Source organism: Stegostoma tigrinum, chromosome 3 (assembly GCF_030684315.1).
Source record: "Stegostoma tigrinum isolate sSteTig4 chromosome 3, sSteTig4.hap1, whole genome shotgun sequence".
Lineage (NCBI taxonomy): Eukaryota > Metazoa > Chordata > Chondrichthyes > Orectolobiformes > Stegostomatidae > Stegostoma > Stegostoma tigrinum.
In genome coordinates this window covers 101,389,654-101,414,392 of record NC_081356.1, presented here as the reverse complement: position 1 = coordinate 101,414,392, position 24,739 = coordinate 101,389,654, and the positions used below count along the sequence as shown (strand labels likewise).

The 24,739-nt window shown below is 42.0% G+C and overlaps 1 protein-coding gene across 4 annotated transcripts in view; it reads right to left on the bottom strand.

The window, feature by feature from the left end:
- gtf2h2 (general transcription factor IIH, polypeptide 2) overlaps positions 1–17,616 on the bottom strand; it is a 62,186-nt gene extending 44,570 nt beyond the window's left edge. For 2 of the 4 annotated variants that reach the window (XM_048527795.2, XM_048527797.2), the window contains exons 1-4: positions 17,510–17,616; positions 9,268–9,354; positions 6,189–6,266; positions 695–731 (exon numbers count right to left, since the gene is read on the bottom strand). In XM_048527795.2, coding sequence (XP_048383752.1) covers positions 695–731; positions 6,189–6,266; positions 9,268–9,323 — 171 coding nt within the window. In that variant the 5' untranslated portion in view covers positions 9,324–9,354; positions 17,510–17,616. Of the gene's footprint in view, positions 1–694; positions 732–4,059; positions 4,113–6,188; positions 6,267–9,267; positions 9,355–17,325; positions 17,348–17,509 lie in introns of those variants that run through there. The other 2 variants (XM_048527796.2, XM_059644790.1) reach the window with 2 other exon arrangements.
- Positions 17,617–24,739: the final 7,123 nt, after the last annotated feature.

The window sequence follows — 24,739 nt, the reverse complement described above, 5'->3', positions numbered from 1 at the left end:
CCTGTTTGTTTAATAACAAGAACAAGTTTTATTTACACAGCATTATTAGCATAGTGAAACTTGCCCAGGTGCTACACAGGAATTACAAAACTAAGTCTGACAAGCTACATAAGGTGATGTTAGGACACGTGACCAAAATCTTGGGTGGCTAGCTAATTTTATCAATCATCTTAAAAGGTGTACAGAATAGCAAAGAGGTTTGGTTTGGAAATTTTAGGGCCTTTGCAGGTAAAGGCATAGCTGCCTAATGGTGGAGTAATTAGGGTTGGAGATATGAAAGAGACAAGAATTGGACGAATTCAGACGTCTCAGAGGACAGCAGAGCTTGATGTGATTAGAGATAGGGAAGACTGAAATTAAGAGAATTCAAAACCAAGGACAAGAGTTAGAAAACACAGGTACCATTTAACCAGGAGAAAATGAATCGGCCCACTTATACTTACAAATGGTAGAACACGAGAGACTGGCCAGGGAAGCATCAGTGTAGTCTAGTCTAGAGTTAATAGACACTTAGGAGGGTTTCAGTAAGCAGGTGTGCTGAGGTAAAGTGAATTTTAGCGATTATGCAGCTTTCACATGCACAAATGCGATGAATTTAATAAAATTCCATTTTTGCAGAAAAGCTGATGACAAGCTACTCAATTATCATTCTAATGTCTGCAAAAAAATTAGAAATCACATACAAAACACTTACCATTCCAAGTCTAACTTGTCCATGGTGCTCAAATACCCTACAAGGGAAGGCAGAATATGTAAAAGGAAACTTCAACGAATCAAAATCAGAACCATGCACCTGCATCTTGATTAAATAGAGCCATTTAAAAATTACAAAGGATTCAACAGGCATGAAGAGTCAAAAACAAACTCTGGTTTGTTGGAGAATCAATGAGGAAGAAGGTCTTGAGAGATTAGAACTTCACAACACAGAGTGAGCCCATTGTGCCTCCCTGAAACAGTGATCCAGACAGTACCATTCCCATGCCTTTTTTCCACATTCTTTTTTGCCTTTCTCAAAGATTCACACACTTTGAAAAACTATGCTGACATCTGGATCCCTGTTTCTGCGCTTTAGATTCCTGGGACACTGGGACTAGCTCTGGGGAAGACGGCACCTATACAAGCTAATCAGGTTACTTCTAAACAGAGCCAAGACTGACTTCCTTGTGGGAGTTTACTAGTGCTGTATTGGAGAATTAAACTAATTCAGTCAGGGTGCAGAGCAGGAGTGATTATAATAAAATAGTATTAAACAATAATACCAGGGTGCATGGAACACTGGGACGGAGAGAAAACACTAAAATAGAGAATATTAAGTTAACAGGAGAGAAAATAATGAAATCTAAATCAGAGTTACACTGCACAGAGTACAGCTAATAAGAAACAAAAACAGGAATTGGTGGAAAAGCTGAATAGGTCTGGGATCATCTGTGGAGAAAAACCATTTGGGGTCGCATGACCCTTCCTCGGAACTGGACATGACTCCAGTTCTAAACTGGATTTAGAACTAAATCCAGTTCTAAGGAAGGGTCATACGACCCAAAACGTTAACTCTGATTTCTCTCTACAGATGCAGTCAGATCCGCTGAGCTTTTCTGGCAAATTCCTGTTTTTGTTTCTGATTTACAGCATCCACAGTTTTTTTGCTTTGTACAGCTAATAAGATTGGGATCTACAGGCACAGATTGCCTTGAGGGTTTATGACATTGTGGTGATAACAGAGCCCTACTTTAAGGGAGGACCGATCTGTGTATTAAATATTCCTGGTTAAAAGGCATCCAAAAAACATAGGAGCGGGGTAAAAAAAAGTGGTAATTTTGGTTGAGGAGAATATTGCAGTGCTGAGAAAGAGGATGTTTCAGAGAGTTCTAGGATAGAAACAGTTTGGCTATTGCTAAGGAGTAAGAAGGTAATTACATTGCTTGATGTAATTTACAGACCACAAACTCGTTGGAAGGATACAGAGGAACAAATCTGCAAGGAAATTACGGAGAGGTGTAACTATCGTGTGGTGTTATAACAGGGGCCTTTCACTCCTCATATAACAAAAAAAGGTCAGTGGTAGTTGTATAAGCAGAAGGGAAAAGGCATTCTGAGACTGTTCAAGAGAATGTCCTACACAGTGTTGTATCCATCCAACAAGAAAGCAGGCACTGCTAGACCTGTTTGGGGAATAAGGAAAACCAAATAAATCAAATGACAGTTGCAGGAACTTTTAGGGGACACAGGGTTTAGGATGACAATGGTAAATGACCTTGGTCAATTCCAAACAACTGGCAGAGTACAGATGTTTTGCTTTCCTTCAGCAGTTGTTGTAAGCTGTGACTTGTTAAATTGATCAGAGACCTTTTTATAAGCGAAGCAGCCATGCTGGCCTTTTGTAAACCAGAGGAAGCATTTGGAAAAGGAAACCTTCTGATCAGTTTAAAACAAAACTGCTCAACAGACTTGTGAACAAAGACTATTGATCTGCTTTTCTGGCGTTCCCTCTGTTCATGTATTTTTGCCTGTCTGTGTTTATGTAAGGGGAAATTTATAAGGGGATTAATAATTAAATTTGTGGTGTTATCCACTGAGATTTAAAGCTATCTTCCAAAATCTACTCCTAGGTTCTCCCACAACAGGAGATGTCCTTCCACCAAATCAAATCCCCTCAGGATCTGTGCGTATTCCAGGTAGTAAACCCTTCTCTGAACTGCTTCTAATTCACCAATGTCCCTCTGTAGGTATGGTTTATAACTAACTAGAATCTAAACACTTGTAATAAATAAGTCTTGCTAAATGCAGCTTTCATAGAACATAGAACAGTACAGCACAGAACAGGCCCTTCAGCCCACAATGTTGTGCCGACCATTGATCCTCATGTATGCACCCTCAAATTTCTGTCACCATATACATGTCCAGCAGTCTCTTAAATGACCCCAATGACCTTGCTTCCACAACTGCTGCTGGCAACACATTCCATGCTCTCACAACTCTCTGCGTAAAGAACCTGCCTCTGACATCCCCTCTATACTTTCCACCAACCAGCTTAAAACTATGACCCCTCGTGCTAGCCATTTCTGCCCTGGGAAATAGTCTCTGGCTATCAACTCTATCTATGCCTCTCATTATCTTGTATACCTCAATTAGGTCCCCTCTCCTCCTCCTTTTCTCCAATGAAAAGAGACCGAGCTCAGTCAACCTCTCTTCATAAGATAAGCCCTCCAGTCCAGGCAGCATCCTGGTAAACCTCCTCTGAACCCTCTCCAAAGCATCCACATCTTTCCTATAATAGGGCGCCCAGAACTGGACGCAGTATTCCAAGTGCGGTCTAACCAAAGTTTTATAACTTTGGTCAGAAAATCAGGTAAATTGGGGCATTTTGCAAATCTTCAACATTTTTGACTAATCTGGGAATAGTGAGGCTTGATTTCCAATGTAATACCCCATCAGTGGTGACAATGTTTGGTGGCTCGTCCGGGATTGGATTTGAAATGAAGGCAATGAAGATTTGCATGTTATATTAGGAACTTAAACATATGAACAAAAGCACCAGATTCTGGTCTGTATTTAAGAAAAGACATTGAAAGCAGCAAAGGATTTCCTACAATTGGCTAGGGTTCACTTTGGTGGTCTTAAAGGAACTTGAAAGTCCAGGTTGATTGAGTTGGTGGGTAAACTGGAGGTTGCCCTGCCTGCACAACTAAAAAGGCAGAGATAACTGAGGGGCACAACACTTGGGTTATGAAAAAATAAAAGGAGGTTGAGTATTTTGGCTATGAAATGTTAAAATCAGGAGATATTCATTTACAAATAAAGCAGCTTGAGCAATCAAGAGCGAATATAGGAAAAAGTAAAAAAAAGGCAGAGAAAGACAAAGGGAAATGAAATTGAGACAAAGGAAATCAGAACTAGAACTAGAAGTGCAAGTGAAAGATATAAACATATGACCAAAGAACAAATGCAGGCCACTTGGCCCTTGATTCAGCTCAGCATTTGATTTAATTTGATTTATTATTGTCACATGTGCCAAGATTCGGTGAAAAATATTATTTTGCATGCTGACCAGACAAATCTTACCTTACATGAGTACATCAGCATAATAGAGCAGCATGTAGAATGTAGTGTTACAGCTACAGAGAAAATGCAGAAAAAGATCAACTCTAATAGATGAGAGGGCCTTTCATTAGTCTGAAAACAGCATGGAAGAAGCTGTTGTTAAATCTGCTGGTACACATTGTCAAACTTTTGAATTTTCTGCCTGATGGAATAGGGTGGGAAAGATTATAACCGGGGTGTGAAATGTCTTAGATTCATGTTGGCTGCTTTCCTGAGGTAGCAGGAAGTATAGATGAGGTAAGTGAGATGGAAAGCTGGTTATTGTGATGGTTTGGACTGCATTCACAACTCTCTGTAATTTCTAGCGGTCTTGGGCAGATTAGGTGTCATACCAAGCAATGATGCATTCAGAGAGGATGCTTTCCATGGTGCATCTACAAAAATTGGTAAGAGGCATTGTGGACATGCTGAATTTCCTTAGGCTTCTGAGGAAGTAGAGGCATTGGTGTATTTTCTTGACTGTAGCTTTGACATGGATGGACCAGGACAATTTGTTAGTGAAATTTACTCCTAGGGACTTGAAGTTCTCGACCACCTCCACCTCAACACCACTGATACCGACAGGGGCATGTCCTCCTCAGCTTCCCAAAGTCAATGACCAGTTCTTTCATTTTGTTGACATTCAGGAAGAGATTGCTGACTGATGCCATGCCACTAAGCTGTCTATCTCTTTCCTATACCCTATCTCATCATTGCTGTTTGAGATCTGACCTACTACAGTGGTGTCATCGGCAAATTTGTAAATAGAGTTTGAGCTGAATTTGATTTTAACCTCCAACTCTCATTCCCACATGCCTCAAATGATCTTTCATCCCTTTGGTAATTAAGAATCTATTTACTTTTGCCTTTAAACATATATGGAATTGCAAAGACTCAACCCTCAGAGAAAAGCTTTTTTTTTTCATCTGTCTTAAATAGGTTACTCCCTGTTTTTAAACCAAGACTCTGTTTTATTATTTTATTTATATATATTTATTTATATTTATATCCGCTTATTCGCAGGAGACAATGTTTATGACTATTTGGAAAAACACAGTTTGATTAGAAATAGTCAGCATGGCTTTGTGAGGGATAGGTCATGCCTCACAAACCTTTGAATTCTTTTGAGGATATAACAAGACACATCGCTGAAGGTAGAGCAGTGGATGTGGTGTACATGGATTTTAGCAAGGCATATGAAAAGGTTCCCTGCAGTAGGCTCATTCAGAAAGTAAGGAGGCATGGGATTCAGGGAAATTTGGCTGTTATTTTCCCTGAAGAAGTGTCTACACCCGGAATGTCAGTTTTCTTGCTCCTGTGATGCTGCTTGGCCTGCTGTGCTCATCCAGCTCGACACCTTGTTGTCTCAGATTTTCCAGCATCGGCAGTTCCTACTATCTCTGACTTTTTTTTCACCTGTGAAGAATAGGGCACCACGTATGATGAAATATAGCATCTAGCACAGCAAACGGATCGTACTGTGAGCCCGACTGATGATCCTAGATCTATTCAAAATGTGTCCCAGTTAACACTGGGCCCCTACTTACAAGATCACAAATAAGCATCATCTCGTAATATACAGGATTGTCGGAATTCTAGCTTATATATTAACTAATGAATGTAGACTTGCAGTGGGTAATAGTACAAAACTCCTTGGCAGCTTTCTCAACTTGTACATTGAAGAAATGGAATTGCTGCTCCTTTTTTAAGGTGATTTCGATTTTCTATTAAGATCATAGAATTCACATAATTATTATGGTACAGAAGGTGGTCATTCGGCCTACTGCACCTGCACCACCTCTATTCTCTACTGCCAGCCTCCTACCTTTTACCAATATCCCTGGAAACCCATCATGTCCCAAAAAAATAAACCAATGACCTCTTGAACGCCAGAAGTGAGCCTGAGATGCATAGGAACTGCTTTTTTGCAGCTGCAAAATCAAACATAGCAAACAAATTATCTACATATTGAAAGCACTCATTTGTTGTGTCATTTTAAAGTCTTGTTTGAATCAAGCACGCAGAAAATACTCAATTCTACAAACATAAAATGAATTCTCATACTGTTATCCATCAATGAATAAAAGTATAATAACTTGGACCTATGTTACCTTTTCCTTTTTTCTTTGAAGAGAAGGTCATCAACAGTAGCTTTAAGAGAACCTGTCTCATCTTCTTTCAGGACTTCCCTGTGAACGAAAGAAATAGACAGTTGGAAGGAATTTCTATCATTCAAGCAAGACATTCTATGAAAAGACAAAGCATTCAAATACTGCTGTGTTGAGAATCACCCGAGATGGCTACAAAACATTTAACGCGGGGGATATTAAATAAAGCAAATAGAGTCAATGTCTGAAGTTGACAAGCTATTTGCTAATAGTACTGCAATTATTAGCATCACTGCTGGAAATTTGAAGATTATCTTGGAGAGGCAAAGGCTTAATGGTATTATGACAAGACTGCTAATCTAGAGACTCTGGTAATGTTCTGTATTTGAATCCCACGACAGATAACGGATTTGAATTCAGTGATGAATATGCTATCAAAAGTCTAATGATGACCATGAAATGTTGTCACTTGTCAGGAAAAACACACACACACACACACACACACACACAAAATCTGGTTAACTGATGTCCTTTAGGGAATAAAATGGACATCCTTACCAAGTCTGGCTTACATACGAGTCCAGCGGGTAAGTGATAGCCTGTTGGTATTATTGCTAGAAATTGAATTCAGAAACTCAGCTAACATGCTGGGATCTGGGTTTGAAACCCACAGTGACAGGTGGTGGAATGTGAATTCAACAAAAATATTGAGAATTAGGAATCTGCTGATGACCATGAAATCACCATCAATTATCAGAAAAATCCATCTGACTCACTTACGTCCTTCAGGGAAAGAAGGAATCTGCCATCTTCACCTGGCCTGGCCTACATGTCACTACAGTGCAACAGTAATGTCCTTGACTCTCAACCATCCTCTGAAATGGCCGAGCAAGCCATTCAGTTGTATCAAATGCTACAAAATCTCAACAAAGAAATCAAACTAGAGGCCAACCACCTTCTCAAGGGCAATTAGGGACAAACAATAAACGCTGGGCAGCCAGTGATGCCCTTTTCAAATGGATTGAAAAGAAACACAACGTGGTTAACTCTTGACTATCCTGAAAGCAATTAGGAATGTGCAATAAATACTGGGTTGGGCAGTGGCTCTCACATCAATGAATACAGGTTCGGTATAAACTCAGGTACATAATACTGATTGACACTTCAATTCAATATTGAGGCAATGGTACATTCTTAATTTGCAGTAAGGATAGAGGCCACTCGGTCTGCTGTGTCTATGTCAGCGGTCCCTCAGAGCAATGACACTATCTCCACTCTACTAACCACGCATTCATCACTTTCAGGTAGGTAATAATTCAATTTCCACCTGAATACCTCGATTGAATCTGCTCCTACGATATGCTGGAGTGGCGCATCCTAATCATTCAATGCATGAATAAGTTTTCCTCATGTCTCTAATGCCTTGCATCAATTTATTTATTTCACATAAATTTGTGCCCTCTTGTTCTTGATCCATCCACGAATGGTAACATTTGTTTCCTATCTACTCTGACCACGCTGCTCATGATTTTGAATACTTCCATCAAATATCCTCTCAAACTTTTCTTCTCCAAGTCAAACAATCCCAACTTCTCCAATCTGTCTATATAACTTATTAACATAATCTATTAACATGGTGCCACCCAGGAATCCAAATTATGGTCTATGCAATTTTTACCCATTTTCTTCAGCAAGCGTGAAAGGATTACATCCTATCCTGCCTTTTTAACTTTTCAACCCTTAAAAGTGTCTGAATTATCTCCTGTTATACCATGATGTGTAGCATCTTGTTCATAAAGAATTAATTTAATAGCTCACCCATGCACTTTGCCTCAATGCATAAGTCCCTTTTAGGGGCCTAATAGACCCTATTCCTCTTTTTACCATGTTTTTATTATTTAAATGCTTTTTGGAAGACTTCATGACTGCCTTTTATGTTAGCTGCTTGTCCCTGTACATATCTTGTTGCTTATCTTACATGCCTTTTCACTTGCCCGCCAAACTTTCATACATTCAGTCTGATTCTCCAACTGATATGTCATAAACATACTTTTCCTCTTCATCTTAATCTGTTCTTTTATCTGTCAGGGAGCTCTGGATTTCTTTGCAAAGTAGTGTAGATGCTGGAGATGTGACAAATGGCTTTCCACACACACTCGGTGCTATACTTAATCTTCTCTAAAAGCAGACTATTGTTCAGATACTGTTTTGCTTGCCAATATTTCACTCTAATTAATCTGGGTCAGATCCTTTCATACCCCATTAAAGATGGCTTTCTCCCAGATAATTCCTTACATCCTGATTGTTCCTTGTTCTTTTGCTCAGCAAACCTAAATCTTATGATATAATGATCGCTGGTCCCTGAATGGTTCTTGACTGACACTTGATCCACTTGGCCCAATTTATTCCCAAGAACTAGGTCCACTAAAAAGGAGTCAGTACTAAACTTGGAAGAATACTGCTGTGGAAAATTTTGCTGAAGGTACTCGAGGAACTCTTGCTACTTTCTGTCCAGTCTATTTTTGGATAATCCAACTCTCCTATTATAATCCATCCTAAAATTCTTGAACATCTTGAATGTCGTGGAAAATTCGTTCCTCTACTTCTTCACCGCTTGTTGGCCAAAGACTACAGTATGCAACGTATTTGCACCTTTTGTGTTCCTGAGTTCCATCCAAACAGATTTTGAGTGACACATCTCTGAGACATCCTCTCTCTTCTGCACTGCAATGCTACCATTAATGATGGATGCTCCCCCTTCCTATTTTCTGATTTTTCTAGAATGCCTCATCTCAATAAATATTAATATTAAACCTTGCACTTCTTTGAGCCAGGTTTTTGTTACAGTTACATCATATTTCCACATGGCAATCTGCTCTTGTAACTCAGCAATCTTATTTACCACGTTCCCAACTATGCAAAGAAGCCTTAATTTTGATTAAAATCCCCAAGGTGGCATTTTTCAGATGAGGCATTAAATGGAGCCCACATCTGCCTTGTCAAGCTGGGATTTAAACATCACGAGGCAATATTCACAACAGCACAGAAATTGTTTATTCTTTAGCAGAACTAGAATACATACCAAGTGCGTTCATAGCCTCCTTCCCAACGTTTGGTTTTTTCTGCTTCGTCATACATTTTTTTTGGGAGTTTCTTTGACAGCTGTAGCCTTTAAAATAACAAGAAATTACAAACATTGCATTGTGGGTGATAAATAGACAAAGAATAATCATCATGCTCCCTCTATTACTCTGGACTCTAAAAACGTACTCCCATTCCCATCCACCCCTCAAACAAAATGTAAAAATTAACACACGTCTAAATTGCGAGGTCTGTGGCCTGCCCTCACACTTCCACTGACTTACGAACATTAGAAAGATTCTAAGAGCAGGATTTGTAACCAATACTGGTGAGATTTATTTATTTAAAAGCAAAATTCTGATCCAAGAAATGTATCCAGTAGCTTAGCCACCAGTTTCAAATTTGTGGAGCTGGATGAACACAGCAGGCCAAGCAGCATCTTAGGAGCACAAAAGCTGACGTTTCGGGCTTCACAAATTTGTGATCTTGGATTCGCCAGCATCTGCAGTTCCCATTATCTCTGTTCACAGTTTCAAATTTGTGCTGATTTACTTAAATTTAGATACCAGCTAAAAGCCTGGTAGAAAAGTCCATCACATCCCAGATTAGTCATCACACTCCAAAACCAAATCTCTCGGCAAATAACAGGGGATGGAAGACTTTACAGAGTTGTATTACTACAGTAAATGGCAGAATCCAGACAAAAGGATATAGGCACACAACTCCACAATTACCCGAAAGTGACAAAACGAGTGGATAAGGTGGTCAAGATGGTAGATAGCATGCGTGCCTTCATCAGTCAGGGCACAGAGTATCAAAATTGGCAAGTCATGTTACAGCTGTATAGAACTTTAGTTATGCTACATTTGAAATATTGTACACAGTTCTGATCATCACACTATAAGAAAGGAGGAGGGGTTTTAGAGAGGATACAGAAATAGTCTACCAGGATGTTGCCCGGTTAGGAGTATATTAGCAGCTATGAGGAGAGATTGGACAAATTTGGTTTACTTTCACTTAAATGTCGAAGGATGAGGAGCAACCTGATAGAAGTTTACAAGTTATCACAGGCTTGGATAGAATGGATAGTCAGGGTCTTTTCCCCAGAGTAATAATATCAATTACTACGAGGCATAGTTTTTGAGTAAAAGGGGCTAGGTTTAAAGATGTGAGAGGCGAGGTTTTTTGAGTAAATGCCTAGAACGCACGACCAGAGGAGTGATGTTGGCAGATACGGCAACGAAGAGGGACACGGGCCGTGTAGAGGCAGAAGGTTTTTAGTTTAAAAATCATTATGAATTAGTGCAAACTTGGTGGACTGAAGGGCCTGTTTGTGTGCTGTGCTGTTCTTTGTGTTCCATCAAGGAGTTGATGACCTCAATATAGCAAACAAAGAGGCAAAATTGGGGCAGAGATTGTCAAAGAATAAAAGTAAATATGGTTACATAGCAAATTGATCATATTGGCTTTCACTGCATATCAAGGACTTGAAGTTCTTGTCTTTAATGACTCAGAATTTATCTGGTACCCCAGTGACACAACTCACAAGATCCACATGCTCCATTTACTCCATAGCTCTTATGCCTACTCCCGGAAGCCGTACAGATCCTGACACCTATAGCCACCATACATCATCACAAACCTCTCATAAACCCACCCCTCACCCATAAGATGCAGTAACAGAAACTGGACATTCAGCCCATCGAGTCTGCTCTGCAACTTAATTTGATCATGGATGACCTGATAGCCCTCAACTCCATTTTCCTGCCTTTTCCCCATAACCGTTGATTCCCTTACTGGTTAAAGATTTTACTACTTTAGCCTTAAATATACTTAACATCCCAGATTCAACAATCTTCTGCAGGAAATAGTTGCACAGATTCACTCATCTCTGAGAATAGTTGTTCCTCTGCTTTAAATGGGTGACTCTTGATTCTGAGGGGCCCTCTGATCCTAGACTTTCAACACGGAGGACGCCTCTCCCCATCTAGCCTCACAAGCCTCACCAAGATCATTATATGTTTCAATAAGGTTTCCACTCATTCTTCTGTATTGTAAGGAGTAGAAGCCCAGCCTACTCAAACTCACCACATATGAAAATGCCTAGAATCAACCAACTGGAGCTTCATTGCTTTGTGTTCCCACCTGTTTTAACGTACATTTATTTGCATCATCCATGTTATTAATACACATTGTAAATTACTGTGGCCCCAGCACTGATCCCTATATCACTCCATTAGTCACAGATTGTCATCCTGAAAATATCCCCATTCTCCTAACTTTCACTCTTCTATTGGTTAGCTGACCACCTACCAATACTGATATACTACCCCAACTCCATGGGCTCTAATCCTATTCAGTTGCCTTATGTGCAGAAGCTTATAGAAACATAGAAAATAGGAGCAGAAATAAGCCATTTGGCCATTCTAGCCTGCTCAGCATTCATGATGATAACGGCTGATCATGCAACTCAGTAGCTTGCTCTCACTTTTCCCCATATCCTTTGATCCCATTAGCCCCAAATGCTACTTGCATCTCTTTCTTGAAACCATACATTGTTTTGACCTCAACTGCTTTCTGTGGTAGCAAATTCCATAGACTCACCATCGTCTGGATGAAGAGGTTTCTCCTCATCTAGATCCTAAAGGATTTATCCTGTATCCTTAGACCACGTCCCCAGGTTTTTGACTCCCCACCATTGAGAACATCCTTCTTGCATCTACCCTGGTATGGTCCTGTCAGAATTCCATAAGTTTCTGTGTGATTCCCCACCCATTCTTCTGAACTCCAGCACACACAATCATAAATCAATTCAACCTCTCCCTATAGGTTGATTTTGATTTAACTTATTACTTGTCACATATATCAAGATACAGTGAAAAGTATTGTATTGCGTGCTAACCAAACAAATCATTCCTTACATGAGTACATCTGGGTAACAGAACTGAATGCAGAATGTTCATCAATCAATTTGATGAACTTTCACTACACTTCCTGTACAAGAGCGTCATTCCTTAGATGAGGAGACCAAAACTGCACACAAAACCTCAGATGTGGTCTCACTGAGGTACCGTATATTTGAAGCAAGACATCCTTGCTCCTATACCTGAATCCTCTTCCTCTGAAGGCCAACATACCAGTTGTCTTCCTGACTACCTTCTGCAGCGGTTGCAGGGGAAGGTGCCGGGTGTGGTGGGGTTGGAGGGCAGTGTGGAGCGAACAAGGGAGTCATGGAGAGAGTGGTCTCTCCGGAAAGCAGACAAGGGTGGGGATGGAAAAATGTGCTACACTTGCCCCTACACCTCCTCCCTCACCCCTATCCCAGGCCCCAAGTTGACTTTCCATATTAAGCAGAGGTTCACCTGCACATCTGCCAATGTGTATACTGTATACCGACTAACCTCATCCCACCTCCTTGACCTGTCCATCTTCCCTGGACTGACCTATTCCCTCCCTGCCTCCCCACCTATACTGTCCTCTCCACCTATCTTCTTTTCTCTCCATCTTTTTTCCGCCTCCCCCTCTCTCCTTATTTATTCCAGAACCCTCTCCCCATCCCCCTCTCTGATGAAGAGTCTAGGCCCGAAACATCAGCTTTTGTGCTCCTGAGATGCTGCTTGGCCTGCTGTGTTCATCCAGCTTCACACTTTATTATCTTGGATTCTCCAGCATCTGCAGTTCCCATTATCTCTGATACATTTATTGCTACTCTTTGTTTCCTGTCTACCAGTTTTCTATTATCTCAATGTATTACTCCAATCTCGTGTACTTTAATCACTTTAAGCATGCTAATGTCATACGTCAGACTTTGTCAAAGCTTTCCAAATAAACCACATCTACTGGTTCCCCCTCATTAGCTCCACATGTTAAATCCTCAAAGAATTCCAGTAGATTTGTCAAGCATGATTTTTCTAACCATGCTGACTCTGTCCAATTCTGTCCAAGCGCTCAGCTATTAAATCTTTTCTAGTGGACTCTTATCATTTTCCCAACAACTGGTATAAGGAAGGCTGGTGTATAATTCCCAGTTTTCTATCTCCCTTTTTAAATTAGGGATACATTTACTACCCTGCCCAATCAGTAGAAACTGTTCAAGAGTCTATAAAATCTTGGAAGCTGACCACTACTACATTCACTATTTCTAAGGCCACTTCCTTACATACCCTAGGATACAATTTATCAGGCGTTGGGTGTTTATCTGCCTTCAATCCCATCAGTTGCCCCAACACTATTTCCCCCCACTAACACTGATTTTCTTCCATTTCTCCCATTCACTAAACCCCCTATTCCACAACATTTCTGGTGTTACTTGCGTCCTCCTTTGTCAACACATGTATGTATTCAGGTGGTCAGTCGTTTCTTTGTTCCCCATTATAAACTCTGCTCTTTTTAACTATAAGGAACCTACATTTGTCTTCCCCAAACTTATTTTCTTCACATACCTAAAGAAACATTTACATTTCATTTTATATGTCTCTGCAAACGTATTCTATTTTCCCTCTCTCAATCAATCCTTTGTCATACTTTCGTCAATTCTAAGCCACTGCCATTTCTCAGGTCTGTTACTTTTTATGGCCAATTTGTATGCCTCTTCCTTGGGTCCAGTAGTGTCTCCAATTTCCTTTGCATCCATGGTTTAGTCACTTTCTCATATTACCAAATATGAATAAACAATTGTTGTCATTCACCCATGCTTGCTTTGAATATCTCCCATGCCCTTTGCACTGTTATCTGTTTAAGGAACTTTCCACAATCTATCACTGCCAACTCGCGGCTTTTGAAAATCCAAATATATTACATCTACAACTGCTCCTTTAATTAGCCTGTTGCTCCTTCCTCAAATAATTCTAATAGGTTTGTCAGGCATGATTTCCCCTTCTTCGACCATAAGACATAGGAGTGGAAGTAAGGCCATTCGGCCCACCAAGTCCACCCTGCCATTTAAACCATGGATGATGGGCATTTCAACTCCACTTCCCTGCACTCTCCCCGTAGCCCTTGATTCCTTGGGAGATCAAGAATTTGTCGATCTCTGCCTTGAAGGAATCTAACGTCCCTGCCTCCACTGCACTCCATTGCAAGGAATTCTACAAGCCCACCACTACCTGGCTGAAGAAATGTTGTCTCATTTCCGTTTTAAATTTACCCCTCTAATTTTAAGGCTGTGCCCACGGGTCCTAGTCTCCCCGCCTAACAGAAACAACTTCTTGAAGCCACATTGATGCTGCTTGGTTATCTTCTGTATTTCTAAATGCTCTGCTATAACATCCTTTATAATAAACTCTAACATTTCCCAATGACAGATATTAAGCGACTTGACCGATAGTTACTTCACTTTTGTCTTATTTGTAAATAAGGAGGTTACATTAGCAGTTTTGCAATCCTCTTGGTCTTTATCAGAATTTAAGGATTCTTGGTTCTGGGGTACAGATGGTGTAGGAAAGGTAGAATGGGGAAGAGGGTGCAAGAGCGAAGGAGGAGAGGTGCTTTTCAGTCGGGATAAATTGATGGCTATACTTAGGGAGGATATTCCTGGGAATATGTCCAGGGAGGCTTTTTGGGTGGAACTAAGAAATAAAAAAGGGGTGGTCACCTTATTGGGATTGTACTCTCGACCCCTCAGTAGACAGCAGGAAATTGAGAAACAAATTTGTAAGATTTCAGTTATCAGTAAGAATAATAGGATAGTTACGGTGGGGGATTTTAACTTTCCAAACATAGACTGGAACCGCCATAGTGTTAAAAGCGCGGATGAAGAGGAATGTGTTAAGTGTGTACAAGAAAATTTTCTGATTAGTATGTGGTCGTACTTACTAGAGAAGGTGCAAAACCTGACCTACTCTTGGAAAATAAGGCAGGGCAGGTGACTTTGGGGCCGGTGAGCATAATTCTCTTACTTTGAAAACAGTGATGGAAAAGGATAGTCTGGATTTAAAAGTTAAAGTTCTAAATTGAGGAAGGCCAATTTTGACGGTATTAGGCAACCTTCAAAAGTTGATTGGGGGCAAATGTTTGCAGGTAAAGGGATGGCTAGAAATTGGGAAGCCTTCAAAAATGACACAAGAGTCCAGAGGCAGTATGTTCCTGATAGGGTGAAGGGCAACGCTGGGAGGTGTAGGGAATGCTGGATGACGAGAGAAATTGAGGTTTTGGTCAAGAAAAAGAAGAAGCATATGTCAGGTACAGACAGCAGAGATCAAGTGAATTCCAAGAAGAGTATGAAGGCAGTAGGAGTATAGTTAAGAGGGAAATCAGGAAGGCAAAAAGGGGACATGAAATAGGTTTGACAAATATTGTTAAGGAGAATACAAAACAATTTTATAAATACAGTAAGGACAAAAGAGTAACTAGGGCCCCTTACAGATCAGCAAGGCCACCTGTGTGTGGAACTGCAGGAGATGGGAGAAATACTAAACCAGTATTTTGCATCAGTGTTTCCTGTGGAGAAGGATGTGGAAGATATAGAATGTGGGAAATAAACAGCGACATCTTGAAAATTGTCCATATTACACAGGTAGTAGTGCTGGACGTCTTAAAATGCATTAAGGTGGATAAATCTCCTTGACCTGATCAGGTGCACCCTACAACACTGTGGAAAGCGAGGAAAGTGATTGCTGGGTCCATCGCTGAGATACTTGTATCAATCAATAACCACAGGTGAGGGGTCAGGACATTGGAGGTTGGGCAACATGGTGCCACTATTTAAGCAAGGTGGTGAGGAAAAGCCAGGGAAATTTGACCAGTGAGCCTGATGTCAGTGGTGGGCAAGTTGTTGGATGAAACCCTGAGGGGCAAGATTTACATGTATTTGAAAAGGCAAGGACTGATTAAAAATAGTCAACATGGCTCTATGCATGGAAAATCATGTCTCACTAACTTGATTTTTTTTTGAAGAAAAGTAACAAAGAAGATTGATGAGGGCTGAACAATGGTTGTGATCTATACAGACTTCATAAGGCATTCTACAAAGTTCCTGAAGATACACTCATCAGCAAGGTTGGATCAGATGGAATACAGGGAGAACTAGCCATTTGGATACAGAACTGGTTCGAAGGTAAAGACAGAAGGTGGTGGCGGAGAGTTGCTTTTCTGACTGGAGGCCTGTAGCCAGTGGCGTGCCACAAGGATCAGTGCTGGATCCACTGTTTTTTGTCATTTGTGTAAATAATTTGCATGTAAGCAAAAGAGGTATGGTCAGTACTTTTGCAGATGACACCAAAATTGGAGGTGTAGTGGACAGCAAAGAACGTCAGCTCAAGCGTACAATGGGATCTTGATCAGCTGTGCAAGTGGCTTGAGGAGTGGCAGATGGCGTTTAATTCAGATAAATAATGAGGTGCTGCGTTTTAGAAAGGTAAATCAGGGCAGGACTTATAGAGTTAATGGTAAGGCCCTGGGGACTGTTGCTGAACAAAGAGACCCTGGAGTGGAGGTTCATAATTCCTTGAAAGTAGAGTTGCAGGTAGATAAGGATAATGAAGGCGGCATTTGCTATGCTTTCTTTTATTGCTCAGTGCTTTGTGTTAAGGAGTTGGGAGGTCTTTTTGCAAGTCCACACAACATTGGTCAAGCCACTTTTGGAATACTGTGTGCAATTTTGGTCTCCCTGCTATTGGGAGGATGTTGTGAAACTTGAATGGGTTCAGAAAAGATTTACAAGGACATTGTAGGGATTGGAGGTTTAAACTCAAGGGAGAGACGGAATAGGCTGGGGTTATTTTCCCTGGAGTGAGACAGGGGGAGAGGTGACCTTATAGAGGTTTATAAAGTCGTAAAAAGGGGCAAAAATAGGGCAATTTGCTTTCAACTTAATAATATCCTTAACTTCCTTGGTTAACCCTGATGTTTAATTTCCCACCTGGAACCCACCATCCTCACTGGGTGTGAGCTGTGTTCATCCAGCCTCACATTTTATTATCTTGGAATCCTCACTGGGTTATATCTTTTGCTGTAAGTCACGAATTATTTTTAAATGTCTGCCACAGACCTTCGTTTTTAATTGTTAAACACTTTTCCCAATCCACACTGTCCCCATCACAGCGTAATTCCGCTTACTTACTTTCAGCACCGTTGATTCTGACCCAGGTCACCCCCCAGCTGGTTTCCTCACTAAGTCCATCCCTCACCAGAACCGTCACAGATTTCCCCCATATCCCCAACGCACAGCTCTCACCTCATCCCTGATCCAAACCTCAGTCCTATCTCCTACACTTCTCTAACCCTGAACAAATCTTTCTGCTCACCTTAGTTCCGTGCAACAGACTTGAATTTCGCATTCTCTGTCCCCTCCCCCACCCCGAACCGATTTTAAGGTCACACCAACCAGAAGCTCTCGGTGTCACACATAATCATACCCGTACTGACCTACCGGAGCAAGTCATAGGTTCCGGCTGGAGGGGGCAGATATCATCCAGAGGGAGCGATAGAGCTGAAGTCGCTTCTAGGTCTGAAATAATCCCTACGGGGATGTAAATAGATACGTTTTTTTAAAAATTACAGATCACAGGATTTAAATTTGTCTAAAAACTTGTGCCTCTACTCAGCGAATGACAAATATGAGGGAGAAAGGAATATAAATATATTTGAATGCATTGGGAGGAAGGATACTAACACAGAGCAGTTGCACTGAAAGATTTGCTTCTGATTCTCAGTTTTATTCTGATGTAAGCATTGACTCTGATTTTTTTTTTACAGCTAAAATCTTGGTCTAGTAAATTCTATTTAAGGCTAAGTGATACCTGAATCCAGTGTTTGGATATAACGTTCTCTGTGCACTTCAATCACTATCTTCAAGCACCATTTTATAAATCACTAATATGGTGCCTGCAGTGTTTCTCTTATTGGAAAGCTTGCGTTGAAATCAAGAATCATTAGTTTTCTTGTGTTCAGAATTGGGAAATCAGCGTGAGAAACTTAGAATAATTCATTCAATCTTCTGTTCTCTGTTCCCACACCTACAGCATCGTAGCTGTCTCATACTTGCCCTCTGAAATGACCCTGAAAGCCATTCAGTTCCAGAATAATCACCCTTACTGTGTAATTAGCCTTATTAATATTTAGCACAGTTGGTTCTGACCCATGTCATCCTCACACCCTCAAAAGTATAGCCATCAACATCCAAATCCCATGAACAAATCTTTAAAAACTTAAAATTTTAGGTCAACTGCCCTTAATAATGCTCTTGGAAAGCACGAAGGGATATCTACCTAGAATACACCTTCTCCCACCCACCCTCCTGCAAAAATTCCATCCCCTATTCCCAATTCCTCTGCCTCCGCCGCATCTGCTCCCAGGATGAGGCATTCCACTCCCGTAGAACCCAAATGTCCACGTTCCTCAAGGACCGCAACGTTCCCCCCCCCCCCCCCGCAGTGGTCGAAAACACCCTTGACCGCGTTTCCCGCAACACATCCCTCACACCCCGCCCCCGCCACACCCGTCCCCAGAGGATCCCCCTCGTTCTCACATACCACCCCACCAACTTCTGGATATAACGTATCATCCTCCGACACTTCCGCCGTCTACAATCCGACCCCACCACCCAAACTATTTTTCCATCCCCACCTTTGTCTGCATTCCGGAGAGACCACTCTCTCCGTGACTCCCTTGTCTGCTCCACGCTGCCCTCCAACCCCACCACCCCGGCACCTTCCCCTGCAACTGCAAGAAGTGCTACACTTGCCCCCACACCACCTCCTTCACCCCCATTCCTGGCCCCAAGATGAGCTTCCATATCAAGCAGATGTTCACCTGCACATCTGCCAATGTGGTATATTGCACCCGGTGTAGCTTCCTCTACGTTGGGAAAACCAAGCGGAGGCTTGGGGACCGCTTTACAGAACACCTCCACTCGGTTCGCAACAAACAACTGCACCTCCCAGTCACGAACCATTTCAACTCCCGCTCCCATTACTCAGACGACATGTCCATCATGGGCCTCCTGCAGTGCCACAACGATGCCACCCGAAGGTTGCAGGAACAGAACTCATAAGCCGCTTGGGAACCCTGCAGCCCAATGATATCAATGTGGACTTCACCAGCTTCAAAATCTCCCCTTCCCCCAGTGCATCCCAAAACCAGCCCAGTTCTTCCCCTCCCCCCACTGCATCACACAACCAGCCCAGCTCATCCCCTTCCCCCACTGCATCCCAAAACCAGCCCAGCTCATCCCCTTCCCCCACTGCATCCCAAAACAAGTCCAGCTCATCCCCTCCCCCCACTGCATCCCAAAACCAGCCCAGCCTGTCTCTGCTTCCCTAACCTGTTCTTCCTCTCACCCATCCCTTCCTCCCACCTCAAGCCGCACCTCCATTTCCTACCTACCACCTCATCCCGCCTCCTTGACCTATCCATCTCCCCTGGACTGACCTATCCCCTCCCTACATCCTCACCTATACTCTCTTCTCTACCTATCTTGTTTTCTCTCCTTCTTCGGTCCACCTCCCCCTCTCTCCCTATTTATTCCAGTTCCCTCTCCCCATCCCCCTCTCTGTTGAAGGGTCTAGGCCCGAAACGTCAGCTTTTGTGCTCCTGAGATGCTGCTTGGCCTGCTGTGTTCATCCAGCTCCACGCTTTGTTATCTTATGAAGGGATATCTTGCTATATTAAAGATACCATACCGATAAAAAATATCATTGCTAATATCAGTAAAGAAAATGTGCTAGAGCAATTAATATAACTAAAAGCTGACAAAGCCTTACACCTGATGGTGTACGTTACAGAGCTTTAAAACAAATGCTTGCAAAGATAGTGGTTACACTGATTAGATGATCCATGCCGCCTATTTCTATAATGATGGCATTGGAGTAACAGGCAACAAATTTACATTTCTATTTAAGAAGGGAACAAGAAAATGCCCGATTATCATGGTATCACAAAGCTGTTATTAGACAACGTAATACAGTGTATAAGGCACAATTCAGCCTCAACTGGAGTATTGAGGGGACTTGGGGATTATGTGTAGGCATTGGAAAAAGTACAGAAGAAGATTATTAGTCATTCCAGGAATGAGAATTTTCAGTTTTGAAGGTAGACTAGAGAAAATGCTACTAGTTTTCTTGGGGAAGAGATGTTTGAGAGAATATTGAAGTATTCTAAACCACGTTAAGTCTAGACAAACTAAGAAGAAATGTTCCTATTCCTGAAAGGATTGAGAACAAGGAGGGCACTAATTTGAAGTCATTAGTTAAAGAAGCAAAAGTGATGCCAGAATGATCTAAGGAAAGCACATTTGCAGCTGGAGCAGCTTTGTTTCAAAGTTTATGGAAACGTAGACACTAAGAGCAGGCATAGGCCATGCTGCCCTTTTTGAGTCTGTTCCATCATTCAATATGATCATGGCTGATTCTTTATCTCAAAGACATAGTCACACTTCCTCCCAGTCCCCTTGATGCCTGTAAAATCTAAAACGAATCTCTCTTTCTTGAATATATTCACTGACTTGGCCTGCTGTGGTGGAGGATTAACATTACATCAGAAGTGATTTTTTTTTACAAATGTATTACACATAAACAAAATACCAGCCATTGAGTAAACACATGGTTCTCTCCAAAACACACACAGTGCTTCCGTAGTAATGCTGGAATTGACTAGCGGGAACCAAAAATCGTTTTGGTTGATTTTCGTATAGGTGATTTAAGTGGGCAGGACAGTGTTTTCATTTTTAAATGAAATATGATTTGCTGAATGGATTATTGAAAGTATCCTTTGACCTCAGATAATACAGCAGGCTTTTAACAAAAAAAGGATACAGAATGGCACCATAAGGATATGAGTAACCACAACAAGGACCAGAGAAACTAAATAGTTCACAAGCAGTTCTCAATGGGTACAAATGCACAAGGAAGCCCTAAAAATATCAGACCACTTCTCACTCCAAATTACCGCAAACAGATCAAAGAAGTAGACATCTTGATCAGGGAAATGTTAAGTTTCAGAAGAAGGTCATTCAGCCCTCAATGCCTGCATCTATCTAAAGACTCTCTTAACTGTCTCAGTTGAACCACCACATTTCCAAGCAGTGAATTCCTTATCCTAACTATTCACTCTGTGGAAAGCGTTACCATTGCATATTTTGCCTATCACTTTCAATCTACACTTTCTTACTCCCTTTTAAGAGCAGGAACGGTGTCTCCCTATCTACTGTATCCGGCCCACTCATATTTTTGAAAACTTCTATTAAATCTTCTCGAGCATTTCTGTCTCCATTTAGAATAGTGCCAACCTTTTCAATCTATTCAATTAAAGTTAAGTCTTTTGACTTTTATCCACATTTAAATGTGACAAGAAAGGTATTTTCTTGGAGCAGAGACATCATACTCTTGCATTTAGGCAATTGAACATTGACTGGTTTGACACTTATGTAAAGCCCAGAAGGAATGAAAAGAAATCATAAGTTTTTTGTAAGTAAATCTATACTTTCTTCGCAATTTCTTGTTTGAATCTTTTGCTAAAACTGCCAGACTCTTAAAGTAGCTGCTATTATCACGTGACAGGAATTGTGGGAACCTTCCAGCACTTTCCAGCACAAAGTCACCTACTCCGTTCACACCTCTGTTACTCCCAGAAACTTATCCTGATATCTATTGTGACAAAATTTATGGTTGAGATGAAAAATTTCTTCACCCAGAGAGCAGTTAGCCTGTGGAATTCTCTACCACAGAAATCAGTTGATGACCAAAAGATTGAATGTTTTCAAGAACAATATAGTTCTTAGGACTAAAGGGATCAAAGTGAGAACAGGGTACTGAGTTGGATGATCAGCCATGATCATATCAAATAGCAGAACAGGCTTGAAAGGCCAAATAGCCTATTCCTGCTCCTATTTTCTATGTTCTATGGAACACACAACATAAAGGAACTACAAACTATTATTATAACGAAGACAAAATACTGTGAATGCTATAAATCTGAAGTAAATACATTCGAGAAAAACTCAGTAGATCTGGGAGTATCTGTGGAGAACACTAAGTTCTGAAGAAGTCATACCAGACTCAAAACATTTACTCTGTTTATCTCTCCACAGATGATGTCAGACTGCTGAGTTTCTCTAGCTGTGGCAAACATTTAAGGAGGTAACTCATGACTCTCAGCAAAATACATCCCAGTGAAGAGGAAAAATTCTAAAACAGAAATAATCAACTCATGACTAACCAAGGAAGTTAAGGAAAGTAGTAAGTTGTAAGAAAAACATAAACTGATTTCAAAGCTATTGATAGCCCTGAAGGCTGGGATAAATGCAGGATTCAGCAAAGGAGAACTAAAAAGATAATAAAGCCAAAGAAAATAAATCATGAGGGCAAACAATTAGTGCTGGGACTGCAATGGTTTACAAATATGTATGAATGACTTGGAGGAAGGAAGTGAATTTACTGCAGCCAAATTTGCAGATGATGCAAACCTAGATGGAAAGGCAAGATGCAAGAGGGATACAGTTTACACGGAGAAAGTGAAGTAAGTGGGCAAAAGGTTGGCAAATGGAGTATAATATGGAAAAATATGAAGATGTTCATTTTGGAAGAGAGAAAATAAAACTATTATTTACAAAAAGAAAAACTGCTGATAGCTGCAACACAACGGGACTTAGAGGCAGAGATAATGGGAACTGCAGATGCTGGAGAATTCCAAGATAATAAAATGTGAGGCTGGATGAACACAGCAGGCCAAGCAGCATCTCAGGAGCTCAAAAGCTGACGTTTCGGGCCTAGACCCTTCATCAGAGAGGGGGATGGGCAGAGGGAACTGGAATAAATAGGGAGAGAGGGGGAGGCGGACCGAAGATGGAGAGTAAAGAAGATAGGTGGAGAGAGTGTAGGTGCGGAGGTAGGGAGGGGATAGGTCAGTCCAGGGAAGACGGACAGGTCAAGGAGGTGGGATGAGGTTAGTAGGTAGCTGGGGGTGCGGCTTGGGGTAGGAGGAAGGGATGGGTGAGAGGAAGAACCGGTTAGGGAGGCAGAGACAGGTTGGACTGGTTTTGGGATGCAGTGGGTGGGGGGGAAGAGCTGGGCTGGTTGTGTGGTGCAGTGGGGGGAGGGGACGAACTGGGCTGGTTTAGGGATGCAGTAGGGGAAGGGGAGATTTTGAAACTGGTGAAGTCCACATTGATACCATATGGCTGCAGGGTTCCCAGGCGGAATATGAGTTGCTGTTCCTGCAACCTTCGGGTGGCATCATTGTGGCAGTGCAGGAGGCCCATGATGGACATGTCATCTAGAGAATGGGAGGGGGAGTGGAAATGGTTTGTGACTGGGAGGTGCAGTTGTTTGTTGCGAACTGAGCGGAGGTGTTCTGCAAAGCGGTCCCCAAGCCTCCGCTTGGTTTCCCCAATGTAGAGGAAGCCGCACCGGGTACAGTGGATGCAGTATACCACATTGGCAGATGTGCAGGTGAACCTCTGCTTAATGTGGAATGTCATCTTGGGGCCTGGGATGGGGGTGAGGGAGGGGGGGTGAGGGAGGAGGTGTGGGGACAAGTGTAGCATTTCCTGCGGTTGCAGGGGAAGGTGCCGGGTGTGGTGGGGTTGGAGGGCAGTGTGGAGCGAACAAGGGAGTCACGGAGAGAGTGGTCTCTCCGGAAAGCAGACAGGGGAGGGGATGGAAAAATGTCTTGGGTGGTGGGGTCGGATTGTAAATGGCGGAAGTGTCGGAGGATGATGCGTTGTATCCGGAGGTTGGTAGGGTGGTGTGTGAGAATGAGGGGGATCCTCTTGGGGCGGTTGTGGCGGGGGCGGGGTGTGAGGGATGTGTTGCGGGGAATACGGGAGACGCGGTCAAGGGCGTTCTCGATCACTGTGGGGGGAAAGTTGCGGTCCTTAAAGAACTTGGACATCTGGGATGTGCGGGAGTGGAATGTCTTATCGTGGGAGCAGATGCGGCGGAGGCAGAGGAATTGGGAATAGGGGATGGAATTTTTGCAGGAGGGTGGATGGGATGAGGTGTATTCTAGGTAGCTGTGGGAGTCAGTGGGCTTGAAATGGACATCAGTTACAAGCTGGTTGCCTAAAACACAGAAGTGCAGCAGGTAATCAGGAAGGCCAATGGAATGTTGATACTTACTTCAAGGGGCTAGGAGTATAAGAGTAGAGAAGTCTTATGCAGCTGGACAAGGTGTTGGTGAGGCCACATCTGGAGTAGTGAACAGTTTTGTTCTCCATATTTAATGAAAGTTATCATTTTACTGGAGGCAGGTCAGAGAAGGTTCACCACAATGATCCTTGGTCTGGAGTAATTGTCTTATGAGCTTTGGCTAAACAGGTTGGCACTCTGCTCGCTTAAGTTTAGAAGAATCAGTGGTGATCTCATTGAAACATATAGGATTCTTAAGAGGCTTGAGAGGGTAAATGCTGAAATGATGTTTCCCCTCATGGGAGGGTCTAGGACCAGTGCACACAGTCTCAGAATAAAGAGGTGCCAATTTAAGAATGAGGTGAGGAGGAATTTCATCTCTCAGACACAAAAAGCTGTGAGGACAGAGTC